This window comes from Bacillus rossius, chromosome 3, assembly GCF_032445375.1.
Source record: "Bacillus rossius redtenbacheri isolate Brsri chromosome 3, Brsri_v3, whole genome shotgun sequence".
Taxonomy (NCBI): domain Eukaryota; kingdom Metazoa; phylum Arthropoda; class Insecta; order Phasmatodea; family Bacillidae; genus Bacillus; species Bacillus rossius.
The window spans coordinates 79,067,308-79,088,595 of NC_086332.1; the positions used below are offsets into that span (position 1 = coordinate 79,067,308).

At 35.0% G+C, this 21,288-nt stretch overlaps 1 protein-coding gene across 1 annotated transcript in view; it reads right to left on the reverse strand.

The window, feature by feature from the left end:
* The window catches only part of LOC134530953 (AT-rich interactive domain-containing protein 5B-like), a 289,959-nt gene that overhangs the window by 27,411 nt on the left and 241,260 nt on the right, over nucleotides 1–21,288 (reverse strand). Inside the window, exon 3 of the mRNA XM_063366304.1 lies at nucleotides 1,214–1,412. Within this exon, the coding sequence (XP_063222374.1) occupies nucleotides 1,214–1,412 (199 nt within the window). The remainder of the gene's footprint in view (nucleotides 1–1,213; nucleotides 1,413–21,288) is intronic.

The window sequence follows — 21,288 nt, forward strand, 5'->3', positions numbered from 1 at the left end:
GCTTGCTAGTATCATGGAACCCTGGAATACTGGCTGGTTAAATTGTTAATATGAAAATATTAAACTACATGTTTTTTTTTATAACGGCTGACTTCCGAGTAGGTACACACATCTGTTCCCAAGTACATTAACCTCGAACATGTTTTTCTCTACTTAAAATGAGATTCCTACATGGGGAAGGTAGATTAGATATATCGTGGGAAATATTTTAATCCATGCTAGAGATTACTGTTGGTGGATAAAGATTGGTGAAGGATGAATGCCAATAATTATCATCTATTTTGATTAAGATAGATGAAGATAGCGGTGATGGAAATCATGAAAATGGAGTACGAAGATTGACCAATCACGCAGCCCTGGTTGATTTCAGATCAAGGTGTAATGTATACTGCGTAACAGCTAATGCGAACACCTTTTGTAATCGACTGCTGACAGTCATTCCTGGTGGCAACTGTGCAGCCCCCCCTCCCCCTCCCCCATCATTCTGTGGGTCTCGTTGCTAGAAGTCATGATGGCCCCCCCCCCCCCTTTTTTTGTAACAGAGATAAAAAAAAATTTCCTTTATGTACGTTTTTTTTATTTATTTTTTTTAAACCTTTTCACAATTATTTTTAAAACAGATTAAAACTAGTTTTAAGTCAGTGTTTCGATTGTCAACGTAAATTTATTTTGAATAATGGCAAATAAATGAGTGTAAGTGTTGTGCACTGTCAACATGGTGTCACGTCAATTGGTGGTGGTTTTGTTACTCACAGTTGTAGATTCAGACACGTTCTGTACGCACAGCATATTCCGAATAATATTACTCTGGTGTAATATTTCATCGGTAACTAAATTTAGGCCTTACTGTTTAATTGTTTTCTATGATTTATTTAAAATTGTCTACTTTTTTGTTTCAAGTTTTTTTTTCTTTCCTTCGCAGGCCCCCTAGACCCATGGGCCCCGTTGCCATAGCAACGGCAGCACCGGCCATGTGGGGGCCCTGCAACTGTGCACAACTCCACTTACGGGCCTCGCTTACCTGTGCAGAGCTTCAGAAGAAACCACGCTGTTTGAAAACCGCACAATACATCCATCCCCGTGGTATATGTGTTTTACGAAGAACAACGTAAGAATACGCCGAGGACGGATGAGTATTTTTGTGTTTCCGTATTTCGTTTTGAAAATGTATTTTTTCAGGAGAGTGGAAAGGGATGAAACTGCCGGTACGGACCCTGCGCCTTCTCGTCGAGCACGTCCTGGAAGCGCAGCGCGCTGTCCGGCGCCGGGCCGGCGGCGGGGCCCTCGGCCGCGGGGCAGTCCCGCTCGCACACGGCCTGCAGCCCGCGGCCCCAGCCGGCGCGCTCCACCAGGCGGCTCAGCAGGTCTTCCACGCGCAGCACCACCTTCTCCGAGATGGCCAGCACCTCGTCCTGCAACAGCGCGCGCCTCCGAGTTACATGCGCCTCGAAAAAGTCGAATCGATGCTTGTTCCAATCGAGTGGAAGAGAGATAGATGCGGCGCAAGCGTACAATGAGCGCAACGGGACAAAGTGTGTAACGGGACAAGGTACGTAACGGAACAATGTGCGTAACGGGACAATACGTGTAACGGGACAATGTATGTAACGGGACAATATGTGCAACGGGGCAATGTGTGCAACGGGGCAATGTGTGCAACGGGGCAATGTGTGCAACGGGGCAATGTGTGCAACGGGGCAATGTGTGCAACGGGGCAATGTGTGCAACGGGGCAATGTGTGCAACGGGGCAATGTGTGCAACGGGACAATGTGTGTAACGGGACAATGTGTGTAACGGGACAATATGCGTAACGGGACAATGTTCGTAACGGGACAATGTTCGTAACGGGACAACGAGTCATCCTTTTTCGTGCGTGCAGCCGGCGTTCATCGATTTATTAGACGTTGTCACGTCAAAAAAATTAAACCATAGTCCGCGAGCCCGGCCCTACCACACGCGCACCGTGCAGGTCCACCCGGCCCGACGTAGATTCCCCACGCTCACCCTGGTTCCTCACTACAGTCCGTGGCCGATCACTTCACAAGGCTCCAACTGCAATATTGCTGTCGATGAGAAGCTAAGGGGGAAAAAAAAAGGGGGGGGGGGGGGGTTGTCTGTAAAGTCGGTTTACGGACGATAATTTTACGTGATAACGTCATAAGAAAACATTGATGAAAAATTGCATACTTTTTTTAATTTTCAAATATTATGTAGTACAGGTTTTGCAAAAATTTAAATAATTTGTTTAAATACAATCACGAACAATTTAGTTAGAAAGCCCGCCTCAACCTGTTTGATATTATTTAAGATTTTCTCGCACGATGGTTGGCCGGTTCTTGCACGCACGGCTCAGGCGGAACGTGAAAATTTTTCGTGCGTGCAGCCGGCGTTCATCGATTTAGAAGACGTTATCACGTCAAAAAATATTAAAAATAAAACAGCTGCAGAACATCGTCTGTTTTGCAACTGTTTCAACTGCAACATTAAGTTTTTTTTTATTTTATTTTAATTTGAACATGTTTCTGTACGTGAGAGCTATGAATGTGATCTAATACAAAACATATTAAGAGGCCGCGTCATAGCATGCATAGGTAGGCTCGCTCGTACATACGCTCCCTGCGAACCGAGGATAAAATAAAGGCGTGTACTCGATATCGTAACTCTTCTTCCGATACTCAGTCATACACGCACATGGCATTGAAATGAACATAGCGCGGTAAAGTTTCTTATTTAAAAAAATAATTCTCATTAATAACAACTTAATGATCCCGATGATGCCAATTTTTTCCAAAATGCAAATCAACGGTCAGTCCGGAAACGGTCCACTGCAACATCCGCCACATGATCGCTCAATACCACACGGTATAGCACAGCTGCCAACATGAGACACTGCCTCTTAACACAAAACGTATTAATAACTAACGTTTTTTTCCAACCTGGAATCAAAAACTTCGTTATTTTACATTCATCCTGTCTGCGCTCCTATTTATAATTTGAAAGTACATGAGTGTTTCGTCACAGATGATGGGGGAAAAATGTCGTATTAAAACTATTTTTGGCCTTGTACATTCAAACATTATCAATCCATTTTTTTCTGAAATGAGCTGATTTAAAAAATATTTCCATGACACAAATTACACGTATGGTGCCTATTAATCATGTTGCAGTGTTCGATGATATAAACTTTTTTTTAATGTTTAGGACTAGTCAACAGTACAATCTAATTCAATTCAACTGTCTTTATCTAGCTACAAACGTCGAAGTAGTAGACTCCTTCCACTTAGCATTTCAAATAAGCAGTCTTAAATGCACCCCACTGAAATTTCCGCGTCATGCTACCTATTACTTGATAGCTCCAGGAGGCGGTGCGAAGAGAGAGGTTAAAGGTTATTTTCGCGTGTCTCATGCCATCTACCAGCCTCCGGTATCTTAATATCTCCAGTCATTATGTGAAAAGGTAAGTTCCCTTTTCGGCAGGCGCTGTTACACAAAGGGGCTGAATGGAAACGATGGAATGGTACAGAAGAGGGAGGAAACTGGTGGAAAAGGAGAGAGAGAGAAAGAGACGGCGCAGCTAGTTGCCATGACAACGTCCCCACATTCCTACTTCCCCATCCACAAAATTGTTATTTCACTGTGACTGCGCAGAGTTTCTGCAAACTTGCCCCGTTATCCTCTTGTCTCTCTCTATCCCCCCCCCCCCTCCATTTTTCTTCTCCCTTTCTCACGCCATCCACTTTTGTAGCTCTAACCCACTTCACATCCATCCAGTAACATTTACTCCGCAAAGTTATACGTTTCCTAAGTTTCTTTCCTTTCTCAGTCTTCCTTCTTCCTCCGCAAACAGCAATCGTATTTCATCTCGCGCGCACAGCCGACAACTCGTAATGGCATCAGCTCTGTAAATAACCCTTTTTATTAAAAATACAAGCCATTTATCTGAACTAAACGTAAAGAGTTACTTTTTTCTTGCTGCTTGTTTTTGGCAAACTAATATTTAACACAGTAGCCAACTAAATACACCTAATATTACAATAATAGTGTTGGACTAAGGAAATTTTAAGAAAACAATTTTAAAAACTAATCAAAATTTGCTTCTCATGATGGTAGGTGATATTTCCTATATTACTGAATTAATTATTTCCCTAAATAATTGTGCACCTTGTATAACACTGGCGAAAGTACGTTTAGACTAACTTAGATTGGTTTGCACAATCAAGGAAATGGTATGCGCCAAAAGTTTGCAAGTTTTACAAAAAACTTTATAAATTGTTTTATTTAACACTAGCTAACACTTCGCTCGGTCGCGCTAGCTTAGGGTATTGCTGATATTTTACCATTGTAAAATATATATATATATTTAATTCCAGAAGTTTACTATACAATATACACAATAAATTGTCTGGTGTAAAAAAACTTCAGTCATAATCAAACCATCTAAGAATTATATTTTCTAAAGTGGTAGGGCGTAAGTCTTTTTAAATTTTTGTATAGCTTACGAATCTGATTTTAGTTCCAGTTTTAGTATGTTCGAGGATATATTTTACCTTGATAAATCCAACCTCATTTCATTTCAAGAGAACACAATTTTTTTAAAAGTGAAACACTCACCTATTTCATTTTTATTAAGAATGCCTACGTTTAAAATAAACGCTTTAATCTATTTTGGTTATAGCTATGCTTCAATTAATTAAATAATTACGCATTATTACAGATACCTACATTATTTTAAGATCTTTGAAACTAGCCTATACCATCTTTATTTCAAACGTAGATTACAGCTGTCAGATTTATTTTCGAACGTATTAGTTTATTCTTACTTATTCTTAGTATTACTTAAACAAAATTCCCAAAATTTCCAACCCTCTTTTATATTCTCATAGGGATGCCTATAAAAAAATTCTGACTACATTTCAATATTTAGAGCCAAACAATATAGTTTTTAAAATTTTCGTCTGTTTATTCCAGCAACAACTGAAAAATACTTACAGATTTTGATGAAATTTTTTTAAATTAGAAATGTCTTTGACTAACTTTAAAACTAGGCTATATATAATTACAATTTTTCATTCTTAACGGGGTGAAAATGAGTTAATATGGTTTTCAGATATTTAATTATATCTCCAAATCTAATCAAGCATAATGAATAAAATTTGGTACCAATAATAAACATACAAATAATACCAACCACACTTTTACCGATTTGCGAAATAAATTCAACTCCGAAGGCATGAAAAAGGGGTAAACTTGTTTTTGAGTTAAATATATCCGAACCTAATCAAATATTTAAAAAAAAAAAAGACATTGGGTGCCAATAATAAACATACGAAAACTACCAACCACAATTTCACTTCCGATTATGTTAGAACTAGGGGGTTATAAACTAAGAACGAACAAAACTTGCATGTAGATTTATGTACTGTATTTGTTTCCATTTATCGAAATTCGTCTTTTAAGGGGGTGAAGAAGGGGTTAGTTTTTTTTATGTACAAAAAAATGTTATCTCCGAAAAGAATTAAGTAAGAAGAAAATTGTTTGGTACGAATAATAACAAAAAATCATTATTATTATAATACCACTTTGCGAAATTCCGGTCCAAAGGGGTGTAAAAGAAGTAAGTTTGGTTTTAATACATACTTCCGAATCTACTAGATCTAAGAGTAGTGAATTAATAATGAACAACAATCATAACTTAGTATTACGATATTTTGTTTTTCATTTTTCTGGGAATTCGAAAGAATAAGTTTTGTTTTATCATAAATAAATCATATCACCATAGCAAATAAAGCTGTATGAAAGAAACAAGAGCATTAAAAACTTAAATAATAAATTTCGTAGTTTTAAATAATATTTTTTTTATAAATTAAAGCCTAAAGACATTGAAACGGAGGTACATTAGTTTAAATAGTAATAAATCACATATCCTAGCAAGCAAAGCTGGAAGTAAGAAACAGCTAATATAACATTCATTATATTATTTCTAACATGTTCTTTTTACCTTTACAATTTGTATATATTCGACCGCAAAATGTGTGAAAAGGCGGTCAGTTTAGTTTTATTATAAAAGTAATATCTCTGAAGCTAATAAAACGGGATGTAAATTATGCTGTATAATTTATAAACATGCAAAATATAACTCTTATTGAATACTTGCTGAAATTTTCCCTCTAAAGGAGTTAAAGATTGAAAATATGGTTTTGAAATTAATAAATAATATCTTCTGATAATATCAAACTAAATTAAGATATTGGCAATAATTATTAATCAACATACCTTAAACTGTGTTCTTTTATTCAACGTTCTCCGAAAATTCTTAAATTATAATAAAAAGGGTGGAAATTATTATAAAAAATTGTTATGAAATCTACTAAATCTGTATTGGCAAGATAATTTTAAATTCAATATAAATATCATTTATTATAAATATTTTGTTATAACATCTGATGTTAAAACAACAGGAATTATATATAAAGCAGATATTTTATCTTAAAATTTAAAGGTTTACGCAAACCATTTATTAAATATCATTCTTAAAACGGTTTAGTTATGAATTAAATATTTTATACACCTGCAAATTTATTGTGTAATTTATCGTAAAAATGTTTCAACAGTTAAATATTTTTCTTAAAATGGTGCAAATTCAATTATACCCTAAAATTGCGCGATAAAAACTGCGATCATTAGCTAATTACTTACATGCAACGAATTTATTACAGTTGCGTGACGCTTGGTGACATTCAAATACATGCTTAAATATTTGTTAAAAGTGGGAAAACAGGTTTGGAAACGTTAGCCCAATTAATTAGTTTTATTTGTTAACTACTATTTACACTACTAATTATATTACGATGCTGAAAATATTTTTCCCCAAATTAACCACCATTTCATTCAGTCCACAATTTACTCTCGCTATTGGAGCTCGCTTGACAGTGGCTCTCCCTACCGCTCGCACCTCTGTCCCAGCACACTGCTCCCCTCTGCCCCGAAGGCTGGCGTCACCAGTTATAAACTCCTCAGCCCCCTGGAATGGTCCCGCACCCCTGGGACGTGTCGCGTCATCACGGTCGACTTGACGCTCGAAGCTCCCAGAATAACGGTGTTCTAGTTACGCCACTTCAAGCGGCGGCCTCTCGGAGCCCGCAGAAGTCTCCAGAGAGATTGAAAGGGTCGACGACAAAGCACCAGGAAAGGAGAAAGCAGGATGAGAAGGGGTAGCGAGGACCCCACTAATCCGAAAAAGAAATGCGCCGTGTCAATGGGGCCGCGACCCATCCGGGGGCCAACGGGCCGGCTGACCGCTAGGACGCCCACTGGCCTGCCTCGCGGCCCTGCCTCCAGTATACTCGTAACTATATTTCTGAAGTCTATGTCCAGTCCCCACACTCTTACTTAATTCAGTCAATTTCCCTGAATTTTCCCTGCCCCACTTAACATTTCCCCCTGTCTTGTCATATGTGGCAAGATAACATATATACAACACAAATTGCTATGAAAACATGTTTCAAGAAACATACATCACATGCAGAATTGACTGTAAAATGTTTTCCTGCATAATAAACAGTTTTCACAGTTACAATTCTAATAAAAATACCTAATCAAAACTGGTAGCATGGTAAAAAAAAAGAATTTAGCTACAAGTAGCCTACTTGTATTTTTGACTTCCTTTTTTAAACGACACAATATTTGAATTTGTTCGATCAAGAAGACTTTATATATTTGAGAGTGTGTTTCAAATTAATATACAGAGGTTTGTATCACTCATGTTAATTCGTGTTAGTTGGATCAAATACGGTTTATTAACAGCACACCAATTTATGTTTTAATACATACCTAATGTAAGATAATATACAATACAGCATGAAAAATTACTGCTACTGTTTTATAGCTAAGATTTTATCATATTTCCTGTGATGTATCCCAGTTTCTAAGACATATTTTCGATTCCCTGAGTTTCCCCTGTTTTCCAGATTTTCACTGTCTGCAGTAGCTCTGCAAAACGACATAATACCATACATTTTAACTATTTATGTGGAGGTAAAACTTGATAAATAAAATAGATTTATTCCTACTTATGTTGTGAGAGTTATACCCACATTTTAAATGTGCCATTTTGCACAATTAGCAGCCCTTACATGACGTAATCATGTTGTTAATGTACATTAAACTTGCCATCACTATAAGTCAAATTTCAATATGTACACGCATTAACATTCTTTTCATCTTATATTCCTTTTAAAAACTGAAAAAGGTGTCCTAACTTCTCTTAACTTGAACTCGTATCTTATCCTAGTGTAAACCAATTCTTTCTCGATGCATAACTTACCAAACCAATACATTCTCGATTTATACCTTACCAAACCACTACACTTGTGCGTTTTGTCGTTTGTTTCTTGATGAGAAAACATGCTTTATTGTTCAATTTAAACTTTGTGATTCCAACTACGTACTGGTCTATGGTAAGAGAAAATCCACATAATTACTATAAATACGGGTTAGCTGTGACAAAATAACTATTTAAAGCCTGTGCGCTCACACAACTTTGATTCCCAACATTACCACAGTTCCAATAGTTATTTCAGCTAAATTTATATTTCTACATGTGAATTGGTCATATTTGTCTCACTACATATATTACAACAAATAAAACTTATGGCAACCGATAACTAAAATGCACTTATTTTACATACATTTAAAAAAAACTTAACGTATTAATAGTTACGAAACCCATGGTAGTAAACATTCCTAAAATATTTTAGGTTATTTTATATTAGTTCTAGTTAATAGTCCGCAGCTTCGCTCGCGAAATTTCAGGGTATAGTTGGTATTTTACAACTGTGAGATACAATAACTTTTCAGGCATATGTAAGATTTAATTTTTAAAAAACGTTTGAGAATATTGTCTAAAGTGGTAATGGGTAATTCTGTTTTTATACCTACCGGTTTATTGTATTCACGCGTGCGTGTGTGTGTGTGTGTGTCTGTGTGTGTCAATTTAAAAATAATTTGGAACATGTGCCTTTATGTTATAATTAAGATTATGCCATCGTTTACACTTACACCTTTTAGTTGTAGCTATGCTCAGAATAATTACATTATTTCACTTTATTACATATACCTACACTATTTTAAGATTTTTTAAACAATCTCCTCTTTATTTGAAATGTAGCTTACATGTATCGAATTTATTATCTTACGTTTCAGTTGATTAGTAGTTATGCTTAGTGTTACTTAAACAAAATTTCCAAAAAAAAAAAAAAAAAAAAATGTTTCCCCTCTCCTCTTTTCCCTATGTGAAAATTCAGAGCTACAGATTTTGTAAATATGGCAATATCCGTTTAAAAAAAACTCATCCAATTTTTTACAGCATGTGTGAAATTACAAATATTGATAATAAAATTATTAATATTAAATTTAAATATATCTTACTAATTGAGATTTAGTAGATTACTTTTATTTTATATTCACCCCGGTTACAACTTAAGGAGTGAAATTTCGGAAAATGTTTAATAAGAGAAGGTAGCTTAAGATATGCTTATTTGTAATTGCATAGGTACATCTTAAATTTAGGTCTATTGGCTCAGCAGATATTATTTTTTATGTTAAAACCACATTTACAAAATATTCACCCCTTTAGCATTTACAACCTCTTCACCCCTTTAGAAGTAGAAAATCAGCAAGTAATATAAAAGAGTTGATGGATTTAAATATTATCGAATAACTTACATTCTGCTTATATATCTTCAGAGATAAACCTTTTATAATAAAACCATGGTATGAAATCATATAATGTACGTTATTCTTGCTCAGTTTCATAACTCCCGCTCAATGTGCTTGGAGATATGATTTATTACTGTAAAAATAAACTTATCCCTGATTCACTCACTACCTTTAATTGAATTTCGAAAAGTTATAAAAGCACACTACACAACTAATTGCTTAAGTTATTCATGCTCAGTTTCTTACCCTCTCTTGATAATCGAAAAAGATATGATTTTTACTTAAAAATAAAAATATAAAAAAATCTTATACCATTTTCAACCTCTTTTCAAACCAATCTCAAGAAAATCTAAAAACATGTACGGTAGTTCATGTATGTTATTCGTGCACAGTTTCGTAACTCAAACTGGAGTTTCTTTGCATATATGATTTTTTTATGATTAACCATACTTATTCCCTTAAGTGTGTGATTAAAAAAAAATAAAAAAAAACTACAACTCAATATGCTTTATGTTCATACTTAGTTTCTTACTTTTAGATCTATTATATTATAAAGTATGTATTTTTTTTATCTCTTAAAACCAAATTACTTCTTTTACAAAACTAAGAGTGGAATTTCGCAAAGAGGTAAAAAAAAAGATGATGTGGTTTATTATTTGTATTATTCTAACCAAATATTTTATGACTAACTTTGTTAGTTTCGGAGATGCGGATTTTAAAAATAAATCTAACTTACCCCTTTTTGACCCCTTAAAGGGTGAATATTGCTAAATTGGAGGAAAATACAATACTTAACTCTACATGCTTGTTGTTTTTTTCCTTAGTTTCTAACCTCTGGTTCTTATAGATTTGGAAGTATTCGTTATTCTTTTTAAACCCACATTAAACCCTTTTACATCCCTTAGGTGTTGAATTTAGCTAAATAGTAACATTTTAATTAGTATTTTTGGTAAGTTTATTATTGATACCTACTAAATATATTTTCTTATGCTTGTTTGTTTTCGGAGATTTGATTAATTATCTTAAAAACATATCTACCCCTTTTACACCCCCAAAGGGTTGGAATTCTGTTATTATATAAATCCTAGTTTTTATTTTAGCAAAAGACTTTACTAATAAGAAAAGTTTCATCAAAATCCGTCAAGTAGTTTTGAATTAATGCTGGAACAAACAGACAAACAGAAAAATATTTTGAAAACGATATTTTTATTTGTAAATATTGTAAATAGCCATTTCCAATAGTTTTTTCCTTTCATTATTTCGTAAAATGTACAGATGTTTTACCTCCAACAGTCTTATTATTAGTGTAGATAAATATATCTATAAATACAGATGTATAATTCACCAGGCAGCGCGCGCCATTTACTCTGCACTGCAAACTGAGAGAAAGACGCGAGATACCAACTACAATTTTGGAAACTATTAAGGAGCAATCCTAGGAAACGCTACTGTGCGCTTACATACATATATATGTTGGAATATTTTACGTATTCGCACATTTATTTCCGTTCCACAAGAAAATTAACAAACAAAAGTATCTTATATTAATTGATTGAAGTAGGGTAACTTCTTTATTGGCGCCTGCAGTTGTTGACGCAATTCGGCAGAGCGCAGGTTAACGGGATGATGTGATGGTGGCTTGAAGAGCCGAACGGCAGCGCAAAGCATATCCCCGCAGTGTTTTAATAACACTAACGCGCGAGTGTTAGTGTGGCGCTGGGCGCGCTCCGAGAAATTCAATATTGCGCAAAGTCAGGCTTGGCGGAGGAGCGATAAAGGGAGGCGGTGGAAGAGAGAGAGGCAGAGAGAAGGGGAGAGAGATACGTCCTGTAGAGGAAAATGGGGTGAAGGGGAGGAAGGCAGAGCTATAAAGAGGGAGGAGGGGCAGAAACACGGGAGGGATAAAGGGAGAAAGAGGGAGACAGCTGCATCTCCCTCCGGAGCTTCATATCGGATTAAAATAGCGTTTGTCCATAGCAATAAACCTGGCCTTTTGCCGCTCACACTGCCTCAGCCCGCCTCGCTCCACAACTGAATCGTTAACTCCATTCCTGGAACTGGGATCCAGTGAGAAATTAGTTATGAAACGTTGTCCGGTAGGTATATCAATTTAATGGTGTAGTATCCTTAACTACTTTTGCTTCTAAACTGTAGTGTTAATGTTCGTGATTTTAAATAAACTTTATAGATTACACATAACTAATTATCATTAAAGGGTTTTCTATTAAATAAGTCCTTTGTTAATGGTTTTTATGAACTTGAAGATTTTTTTTTTCAGTCCTCACCTGTACTGAACGCATGAAATAATGTGGTATACAGTTTTGGATTAACCGTTTGGGTGTGGCCTTCGTCTTGAAAGTATTTATTTTACTAGACCATTCATTAAATAAATAAAAATAAGGTTCTAAAAAATAAACCTGAGTTTTATAGGGTTTTGCGGAAACCTATGTTGTATTGATTTAATGTATGACATACTAAAAATAAAGAACTCTAATACGAAGGCTATTTGTAAACGGTTAATCCATAACTGTATACCACATGATTACATGCTTTCAGTAAATGCTAACTAAGACAGGCCAAAGTCTTAAGTTCATAACAAACACATCAAATAATGACTTGTTTAATATGAAACATTTTATGAACGTGTGAATTTATTTAAAATTACATAATACAAGCAAAAAAAATAGGATATTAACTCAACAAATGACGCAGCGAAACTTGCTTCAACACAGAAAAAACATTCTAAAATAATTCACTGAAATAATCAGTTCGTTTAAACGATTACGGTATAGAACACTTTTTGCTAGTTACGAACAAATTACTTTGATAAGAGATTGTATTATAATAGTTTTTTTTTTTTACGTTACCCGTTATTGTAGTTGAAGACTGAAAACGGCTTTCACTTGAATGCCAAAGAATGTCATCAGCTGACTTGCGTGGACGAAATTGTAATGTTGGTAGTTCCGGCTGCCGCGCAGGCCCGCTGCGACGGACTCGGGGGGGAACGCCACGCAGCAATCCATCACGACCAATCGATCGCAGACCTCTCATCTGTCGCAGTCCCAGGTTTGCGTCACTTCCCACTATTCTTTATACGGTTCACGCAGTTTGTCGTGTTTTAACAACGCGTGAAAATAATAACATTTAACACTTAAAAATATTACACTATAGTACAGAACACTATTACCGAGTAAAATAATGTATAAAACACCTCATGTAAAACTATAATATTAAAACTAATATAAGTATGGCTACTTAAAAAAATCTTTAAAAATTTAGTGTATACAGTATAAATGTCATATCTAGGCTGGGTAGAACAATGCGATGCCATTGTTAATGCTAACGTAACAATTAAATACAGAATTAAGGCAGCACCGTTCTGGGAAGCGAAAGATAAAAAAGAAATCTGACGTATTTATTTTCAAATAGGCTTAAGACAGCTCGCATGATTAACAATTTTAAACATATCAAAATAATATGGCGCATACGTTACGAGTTACCTGAGATGCGAACCTCAACCCTCATTGAGCTAGGTAATATATCACCTTAGCTCATCCAGGAATGCCAGAAATATTTTGAGAAAGTTCAAATTCGCGAATCAAACCAATTTTAGTTTTGGGCCAAAGCAATCTGGAAATTTCTGTTATCCATCTAATCCCGTCCAAGACCTACGGGCCTCTGACCACGGCCACCTCTAACAGTTGTAAAATCTGACAACGTCGCTTATCGAGACGGGCCTACGGGCCCGGGCGGTTTCGGAAATGCGATTCGCACACTACTTTAACTCGCTAACACAAATATATATATATATATATATATATAAATAATCACAGATATTGTCTTCAAACTTGCTTCACTGTCTATTAGATGCCATAAGTGTGTATAAATCTGAGTTCGAAGTTCCTGCTATAACTTATTTACTTGTAAATAAATTGTAAGTCACGTGAAATCTGCCTATTTTAAAGACTTTCAAGATATTGTCTGAATCGTTGCGCAGTATTTTTATATAATTCATAGTCGCGAAAAAAACAGTAGTCTCTACTACCGCAAATGAATCGAGCCTTGTCCTCTAGCTTCCCTGGAAAATACATGTGAAACACGTGCATCATGAAGCATTTGTGCCTTGCAGGAAGCACAGTTCTTTCAGCGCTGTTGACATGCCTTCTTCTGCATGTTCTGAATGTTTGCACTGTTTTTCCCGTGTTTCTCTGATTATAAACATATACAATTTAATATATGAAGAAAATATAGTCGTCAAATCTATGTTGACAAAAATAATTACAAAGAATGCAAAAGTGTGTCTCATAGCACCTACTGCTTACCAAGCCAATAGTAAAATGCAATAGTTATTTTCTGAATCAGGCTTTTAGGTGATCACTTAAATTTTTTTTTGGGACATACGCCATTGCTGGTTACACTGTAGGTATGTCACAGATAAACCTCAGTTACAGACCAAAAAAAAAATGAATATGTAAACACGCAGAATCCCGTGGAAAGAAAAAGAAAAATTCTCACAGCACAGACGAATACAGTGAGCTGAAAACCACGAGACAGTTGCAACAAGAACATTAAAACCGACATGGGACAACACAGCGACAAAAAGACGAACCCAACGATGATACTATACAGATAACCTGGAAAACACAAGACGCACAGGCGAACCCAACGTTAAGAGTAAACAGATGTTCAATTCACCACAAAGACGACAGATTTCCCGTGAGAATATGAGTAATAACTTCTTTAAAGTATAGTAGACACTGATTCTATTCCATATAATATCCGGAATTATGTTCGTGAATAAAAAGTTACAAACAAATGACATAATACCCCTAACGCAGTGTTGCCACATTTAAATTAGTCAAGCCTCCCACTGATGAAGACAGATCTGACGTATGTAGGGATAATCGACCACGGAACCATAAATACTGAATAAAAATAACTGTAAAAAACGACACCGCTTAACTTGCATCATCACAAAGCACTGCCGATATACCTGCGTCACTTCGGTTCTATTATTCACTTTTGAAAGCAAATGTCACGAGTCAGTTCCATAGGAGTGGGTACGAGATCATTGTGTTTTTTTAACGAACTCAAATTTCACACCATTACATACATAATTATAATTCTAATTTCAATTTTAATAATGTACACAAAACTAAAACGTTTAATTGCTACACTACTAACACACGCGCCCGCGCACACACAAGCACACGCACATAAAATAACTACAATAAAATTCTTAACTTTAAGAAATATTTACAGCTTGGAACAACGTTCAAAACTAATTTTCGAAATATCTAACATAGATCGCTAGTAGGTTATATTTTAGAAACTTATCACTTGGCTTCTCCCGCCATGTTATATTATTTGTGAAAAAAATTGAAAAATGATTATACACTCCCAATAAGTCAAACAAAAACTTTTAGTCACGAATATTGGGCTGACTTTTAAAAATATATGATGGCGCGTAACATAACTTATTTATATATATATATATATATATATATATATATATATATATATATATTTGGAGACAAAATTGCCAATGCTTACATGAACGACAGGAATAACGACATGAAAATGTAACGACCCAAATGGCGGGTCAAGCCAACCCGCCAATGTATAATGTTTGTGACTACGGACGCGTTCGAATTCAAGTACATATGCAGTTGTGCATTTGCGACCTTGCTGTGTACTTGACGAGTCCGGACGTATCCGATAGTTGGCTTCTTCAAATGATATGAGCCAGCCAAGCAAGTTGTTTGCTTAAATTTTTTACAACAAATAAATGTCACTGGAAAATCTATAATTTAATTTAGTAATTTTTAGACTTATTACTGTCTCACGAATTTACTTTAATTTATGATTCTACCTTTGTTTGTAGTTACTATCGGTTTGCATGTGCAAGTACCTATTTTCTAAATTTTCTTATTAACGTGTTAAAATATTTTTTATTAAATTTATTCATTCCAGTCATATATAAAGTGAACACAATTTTGCAAGTCTTAAATTACTTAAATGATGTATCAAAAATAACATAGAAAACATTTTTTAACTTTTTTTTTATACAAAATGGTGATGTTTCTTTAACTCTAAGAACGCTAGAAGTACTCAAATTCGTTTACTCTTATACTTCACTTACAGTTCGGTCAGCCTTTGTGATGTCGCTTCCGGGACAAGTACGTGTAAGGACACGGCCAAGTATACACTCCAGCCTGCAGATTGCCGACCCACGCTGGTACATGCGCTGCCATGTACCACGACCGACTGCGCTTCAGACCAACGGCGTGATACAGCCTGGAGGTGAAATGGAAAAGAAAAGTATTCCTACTAAGAAGAATCAATCCCTATTGGTTATGTAGGATTCGATGCCGGGACATTTCGCCAGATAAGTTCCTTCCAATGTCAAAACTTGGCGGGCAAAAATTAATTTAAAACGTTAATTACTTAAGTGGAGAACAATGAACACACTGGCTACCATAACAATTCTAAACTAAAGCGCTCTTTACAGTATCGCCGTTTATTGTACCCATCTTGCGTGCCAATTTGCACTGAAATTCTTAAAAGAATTACCAGGAACTGTTACGTTTATCATCTCTCCTATCAAGGTTACAATACAGTTGGTGTGGAGAGGGGGGAGGAGAAAAAGCTGCTTTACTGCCTCGTTCACGACTGGTGTGTAATCTCAACACTGCGCACACCACATAAACAAAGTTTGTTCGTTCGACGCAGAGGTCGTAAAAAGCTCTTCAAAACCACGAATAACTGCAAGAAATATGCATACGGGCGTAGATCCTGGAGAGCCAGCCCAATCCTTGAAGTTGCAAAAAGGTAGACGTATTTGGATTCTAGTCGGTCGCGAAATAAACAGAATTTTCCTGGTTTCTATTTATGAGCTAATATAAAACAAATACTGAGAAAAAATTGAATTACAAGTGAAGAGAATCTTAAAGAGTGTTTTGCTAAATAGTAGAGAGAAATAGCCCTAGCATAACACAAAAATTTGTAGAAAAATGCCAAGTTGACTAATAACAGTTATAACTTTAAGAAAATTACACCAAGTACTGAATTGCTGAGTGTAACTGTAACTGATTTGCTATAGTGCTGAACGAATACTTTGGCATTGTACATTTCTGCACGGACTTCTATTTTTGTTTGTTTTCAGAAATATTTAATTGAGATATTTTTAAATAGTAACATAATCTACAATACCAATTAAACCAGATAATTTGTATTAAAAGTTACTACCTTGTAGCTTTCATTTATTCACTGTTATCTGCATTGTCAATGTTCAGTGAACGAATACTATTGCAACTGACTGTAGTTTAGAAATATCTTAGTGCATGCCTTGTCTGAACAAATTATACGCATGTCACGTGCCATAGTGTGTAACATGCATAACATTACAGATTACATTTTCGTGTTCCCATGGGCGATAATAAATGAAAAATATTCGTATAAAATCCATTATGGCTATCTTGCATGCTATGTTTCATCACGAATTTTGTCACCATATATTTACAAAGAATTTAATGTGTAAAACATCACACAAATACTCATCGCTACGATCAATTGTGTGATATTTATACATCTCTCACAAATAACGTTTAGAAAAAAATATTTTGTCACAAAAATTACGACTAAACAAATTAGAAGGAAAAAAACCTTCGTGATAAATATACAGGAATGGTGCTTAAATCAAAGGAAGATCGTAAAAAATAAATAAGTAAAATGTCGAGTAAGACCGAGTCGTTATGTTGTCTTTTTGGAGGACTAGGTGACACTTGGCTCCCAACACGGGACTAATTGGTTACCCAGACTTCAAAACATAAAAAATACTCATGAGCTTTCTCGTGCTTCCAGTCTCCTATCAGCTCATTCTGGCGCTGCTCCATTCCACCACTCACTTCAGGTCAGAGGCCCGTCAATAAGGACGGGAGCTCACACCTGTCTTATGACCTGTTGCACCTTTCTGAGCCCAATAATGAGCTAAAGATCATCCCTCTAAACGTTGCACTAACATATACTGGGACTAAACGATCTTAGTTCGTGTGAAATGTATGTAGTTCATACATTTCCAATCGGCGACAACAGGCAGCAGCAGTGTCGAAGAAATGTTACGTGCATTTATATTGTTGGGCTAAACGAAATGAGTCGCTACACTCGATTGGGACAAGGTGAGCGGTTGCCACAAGATAGCAGAACATACAGTCTAAGTTTTGAGTGTTTATAAATACTGAAAACACATACAAATATTTAAAAGTTCATACAAAACAATGCAGTCTGAAATATAATAGATTTTGATTTTAAAAATGCTTCTTTTTATAGTTTGGAAACTAATAATGACGAAATATAATATAATAAAAGCATTTAAAACATTTAAATTATAGGTATTTCACATTAAAAGATGTAATACGATAATAAGTAGTATGTTTGATAAGCATATTATAAATGATCCGAAATTTCGTAAAAAAATAATGTAATATTTACGTGTGATAAAATTAAAGTGCTTAAAGAGCGTGAAAATGTCGGTCATATGCTCGTGAGTGCCGATCCGAGATCATCGCCACGAATCGCCCCGAGAGTCGGTTCACACCGAAGTTCCCAATGATCTCCGTTCAGCGCTCACAGCACAATGGTGAAGATGTGGTCGAACGATGCGATGATCAAACTAGCGTGTGTCTAAGATCACGCTTGAACTCTAATTGTGCAATTGGCCATTAGGGAATTTGTTTAAGCCGTGCAATCAACTAACATTTAAATATTTTCACAAAATTTACGATTCAAACAAGAAGTTTAAAAGAGTACAGTGCAATAACAAGTATAAGTGCAATTTCATTAAGGGCCCGTCTACAACAGTCCGCACCTGTGGGTGGTCCGTGTCATTATCCGAATGTGAATGACGTCACACTGTCGCACAGAAAACTTCCCTGTCTACAATGGCGATGTCAGATGTTCAAATCTACTGATTTCTAAAGAAGTCACTAGACAGCAGTGGAATTGAGCGGAAAAACAGGTGCTTTTCGATTGGTTTCATGCATTGTAAATGAGAATGCAGCTTAGTTTGGCAAATTAATTTAACTTGTGAAAATTGTAAGATTTCAATAATACTTAGTTATTCGGTAAGGCGAAAGTAAATGCTACTAAATTAATTCTAATCAATCTGACATTAAAAAAAAAACATTCCTGTGTTCGGCCTTTGAAAAGCAACGGTCGCAAACGGACATCAATACTCAATATTTCGTTTGGGCTTCTTGGCTTCCTATTCCTACCACATTGCTCGTTATCTACTCTTCACCTTTTTTGATATAAGAAACTGAAACAGAAGATAGCATTAGTGTTCTTCTATACTACCAAAGAACATAGATTGGGACAAGAAGTTAAAGTTTACCAATGAATTCGGACCAAGGAGATTCGGACCACTGCTCACACCACCCATGGTGGCAGAGAGTCATGTGGGCCGATCAGCGATCAGTGTCTGTCGGACACAATTTATAACATTGCAATTGTAGAGGGACCTTAACATACTGCCGTTTGCGCGAATTCTTGAGCTCTAGATGTCGCACAAGATGCAACTTCAGGTAAGATGTGCATGCGTGATTGTGTGTGGTTTATATTGTTTTGTAAAAGTTCCAATCATCTTCAGTTTAAATAAGTTTTTAATAAATCATTATTGTTCTTATTTATTTATTTAGATTTCATATTAATGTCCATTTAATCAGATCGATATTTAGAGCCTAGAGTCTAGAAAATATTTATATTATTTATTCATACATATTAAGTTAAGTAACACTAACAACCGCTTTTCTTCTAATTTAGTATTGTCAAACTGATCATTATTGCATTTTTTGTTTTAATGTTGTTTTTTACAAGTGAAAGTAATGCTTTTTTTTTCCTGTATAATACAAGTATAATAATAAAGATGGTCAGCGCCTTAACTTCGCCAAAAGTACAATTAACAAATTTCAAACAAATCGCTCAGCGTTTCAGGGTGAAAGTTTTATGAAGTGACTGCACACTGAAGAGGCAAGGCTGGAACCAGCAAGTGGGTGGTGAAAGGAAGGGGGGGAGGAGTCAGAGAAGGGGAGGAACAAGGGGGGGGGGGGGGGGGCAATAGTTGAAGAGACGGGCGCAGGGGAAAAAAAATAAAAAAAGGCATGCAGGAAAGGATGCAGGATGGCTTGTCTGCGTTCAACAATGCCTCGCAGTCAGAAAACCGCAATGTCTAGCATCTAGCAGCGAATAAAAACTTCCGTTCTGTTTGAAGAACAAGCAAGAGTCGAGATGACATTTCCACAACTGGGATTTGACAATAAAGAGTTGACTCCAACTATTCTTTGCATCTCTCTTAACCCGTGTGGTTAAAGTACATTCCATCTCACATACGCTATTGAGATTTAATCAGAACTGCAGAGTCATACTACGTAAAAGTCCCCAATTAAAATATCTTGAAAAAAATCGCTTAGGCAAAGCCTACAGGCGTAGATAGATTTCGAGTACATATATCTTCTGGAAACGTTCTGCACATTTCCATAAACTTCTGGGACAATTTAAGAACTTAATGCACATGACATCCCATATGTTGTCCAATATTCCAAAATCATTTTCTATTACTCCATGCAGCAAAAATATTTATGTTTTTAACTCAATGCATCCAGTACTGAATAGGCTAGAACGAATTTTATATTATGCCTTCTAGAATAGTTGTGCATTTTTTACCTTTAAACACTATTTTGCATCCATTGAACTAATACGTAGTCGTATAAATTTGCTTGGGACCAAAGATAGTATTAAGTTGGTTTTAAAAAATGGGTGCGTGTACTTATGTGCGCGTAAGAAGTTATACTTCTTTGGCATAATTAAAAAATAATATTTAATTGCATGGAAACAATTAAATTCCAATAAAATAATAAAAGGACTGGAAAAAGCTAGTGAACAGTCAACAAAGTTCAGTTAAAATTTGAAAAATTAAATAAATAAAATTTAGAGAATAATAAATATATTACATGTTTTGTACTAAATATTATAAGATTATTAATTTTAAATATTTATTATTGATTATTTATTATTTTAAAAGAAAATAAATAAATTAAATAATACATTCAAAAATTTATGTTAAGTTAATTGATTTTTTAAATATTGATTATTTTCTTAATTTAATATTCACTTTTCATTTTTATCAAAAAGTTTTAATTAAAACTGTTCATTTATTTTTATAAATATTTATTATTTACTCAATTTAATAATAAATATTAAAAATTAATATTTTAATTTGATGTTCGATTTTAATTTTTATTACAAATTTTTTATTAAATTTATTTCTTTAATTTGTAAATTTTAAATAACCAATAATAAATATTTAACATGAATAATTTAATAATATTTAGTATTAATTATAATAAATAATATTTTAATTTATTTCAATAAATACAATCGGATATTTAATCTCGATTATATTGGAGCACTTGAAAAAGTATAAAGGCACAATTTTTTTTACTAATATTTACGAATAGTAAATAATATGAATCATAATATTCAATTTAAATCACTACTGAATATAATTTATTGGC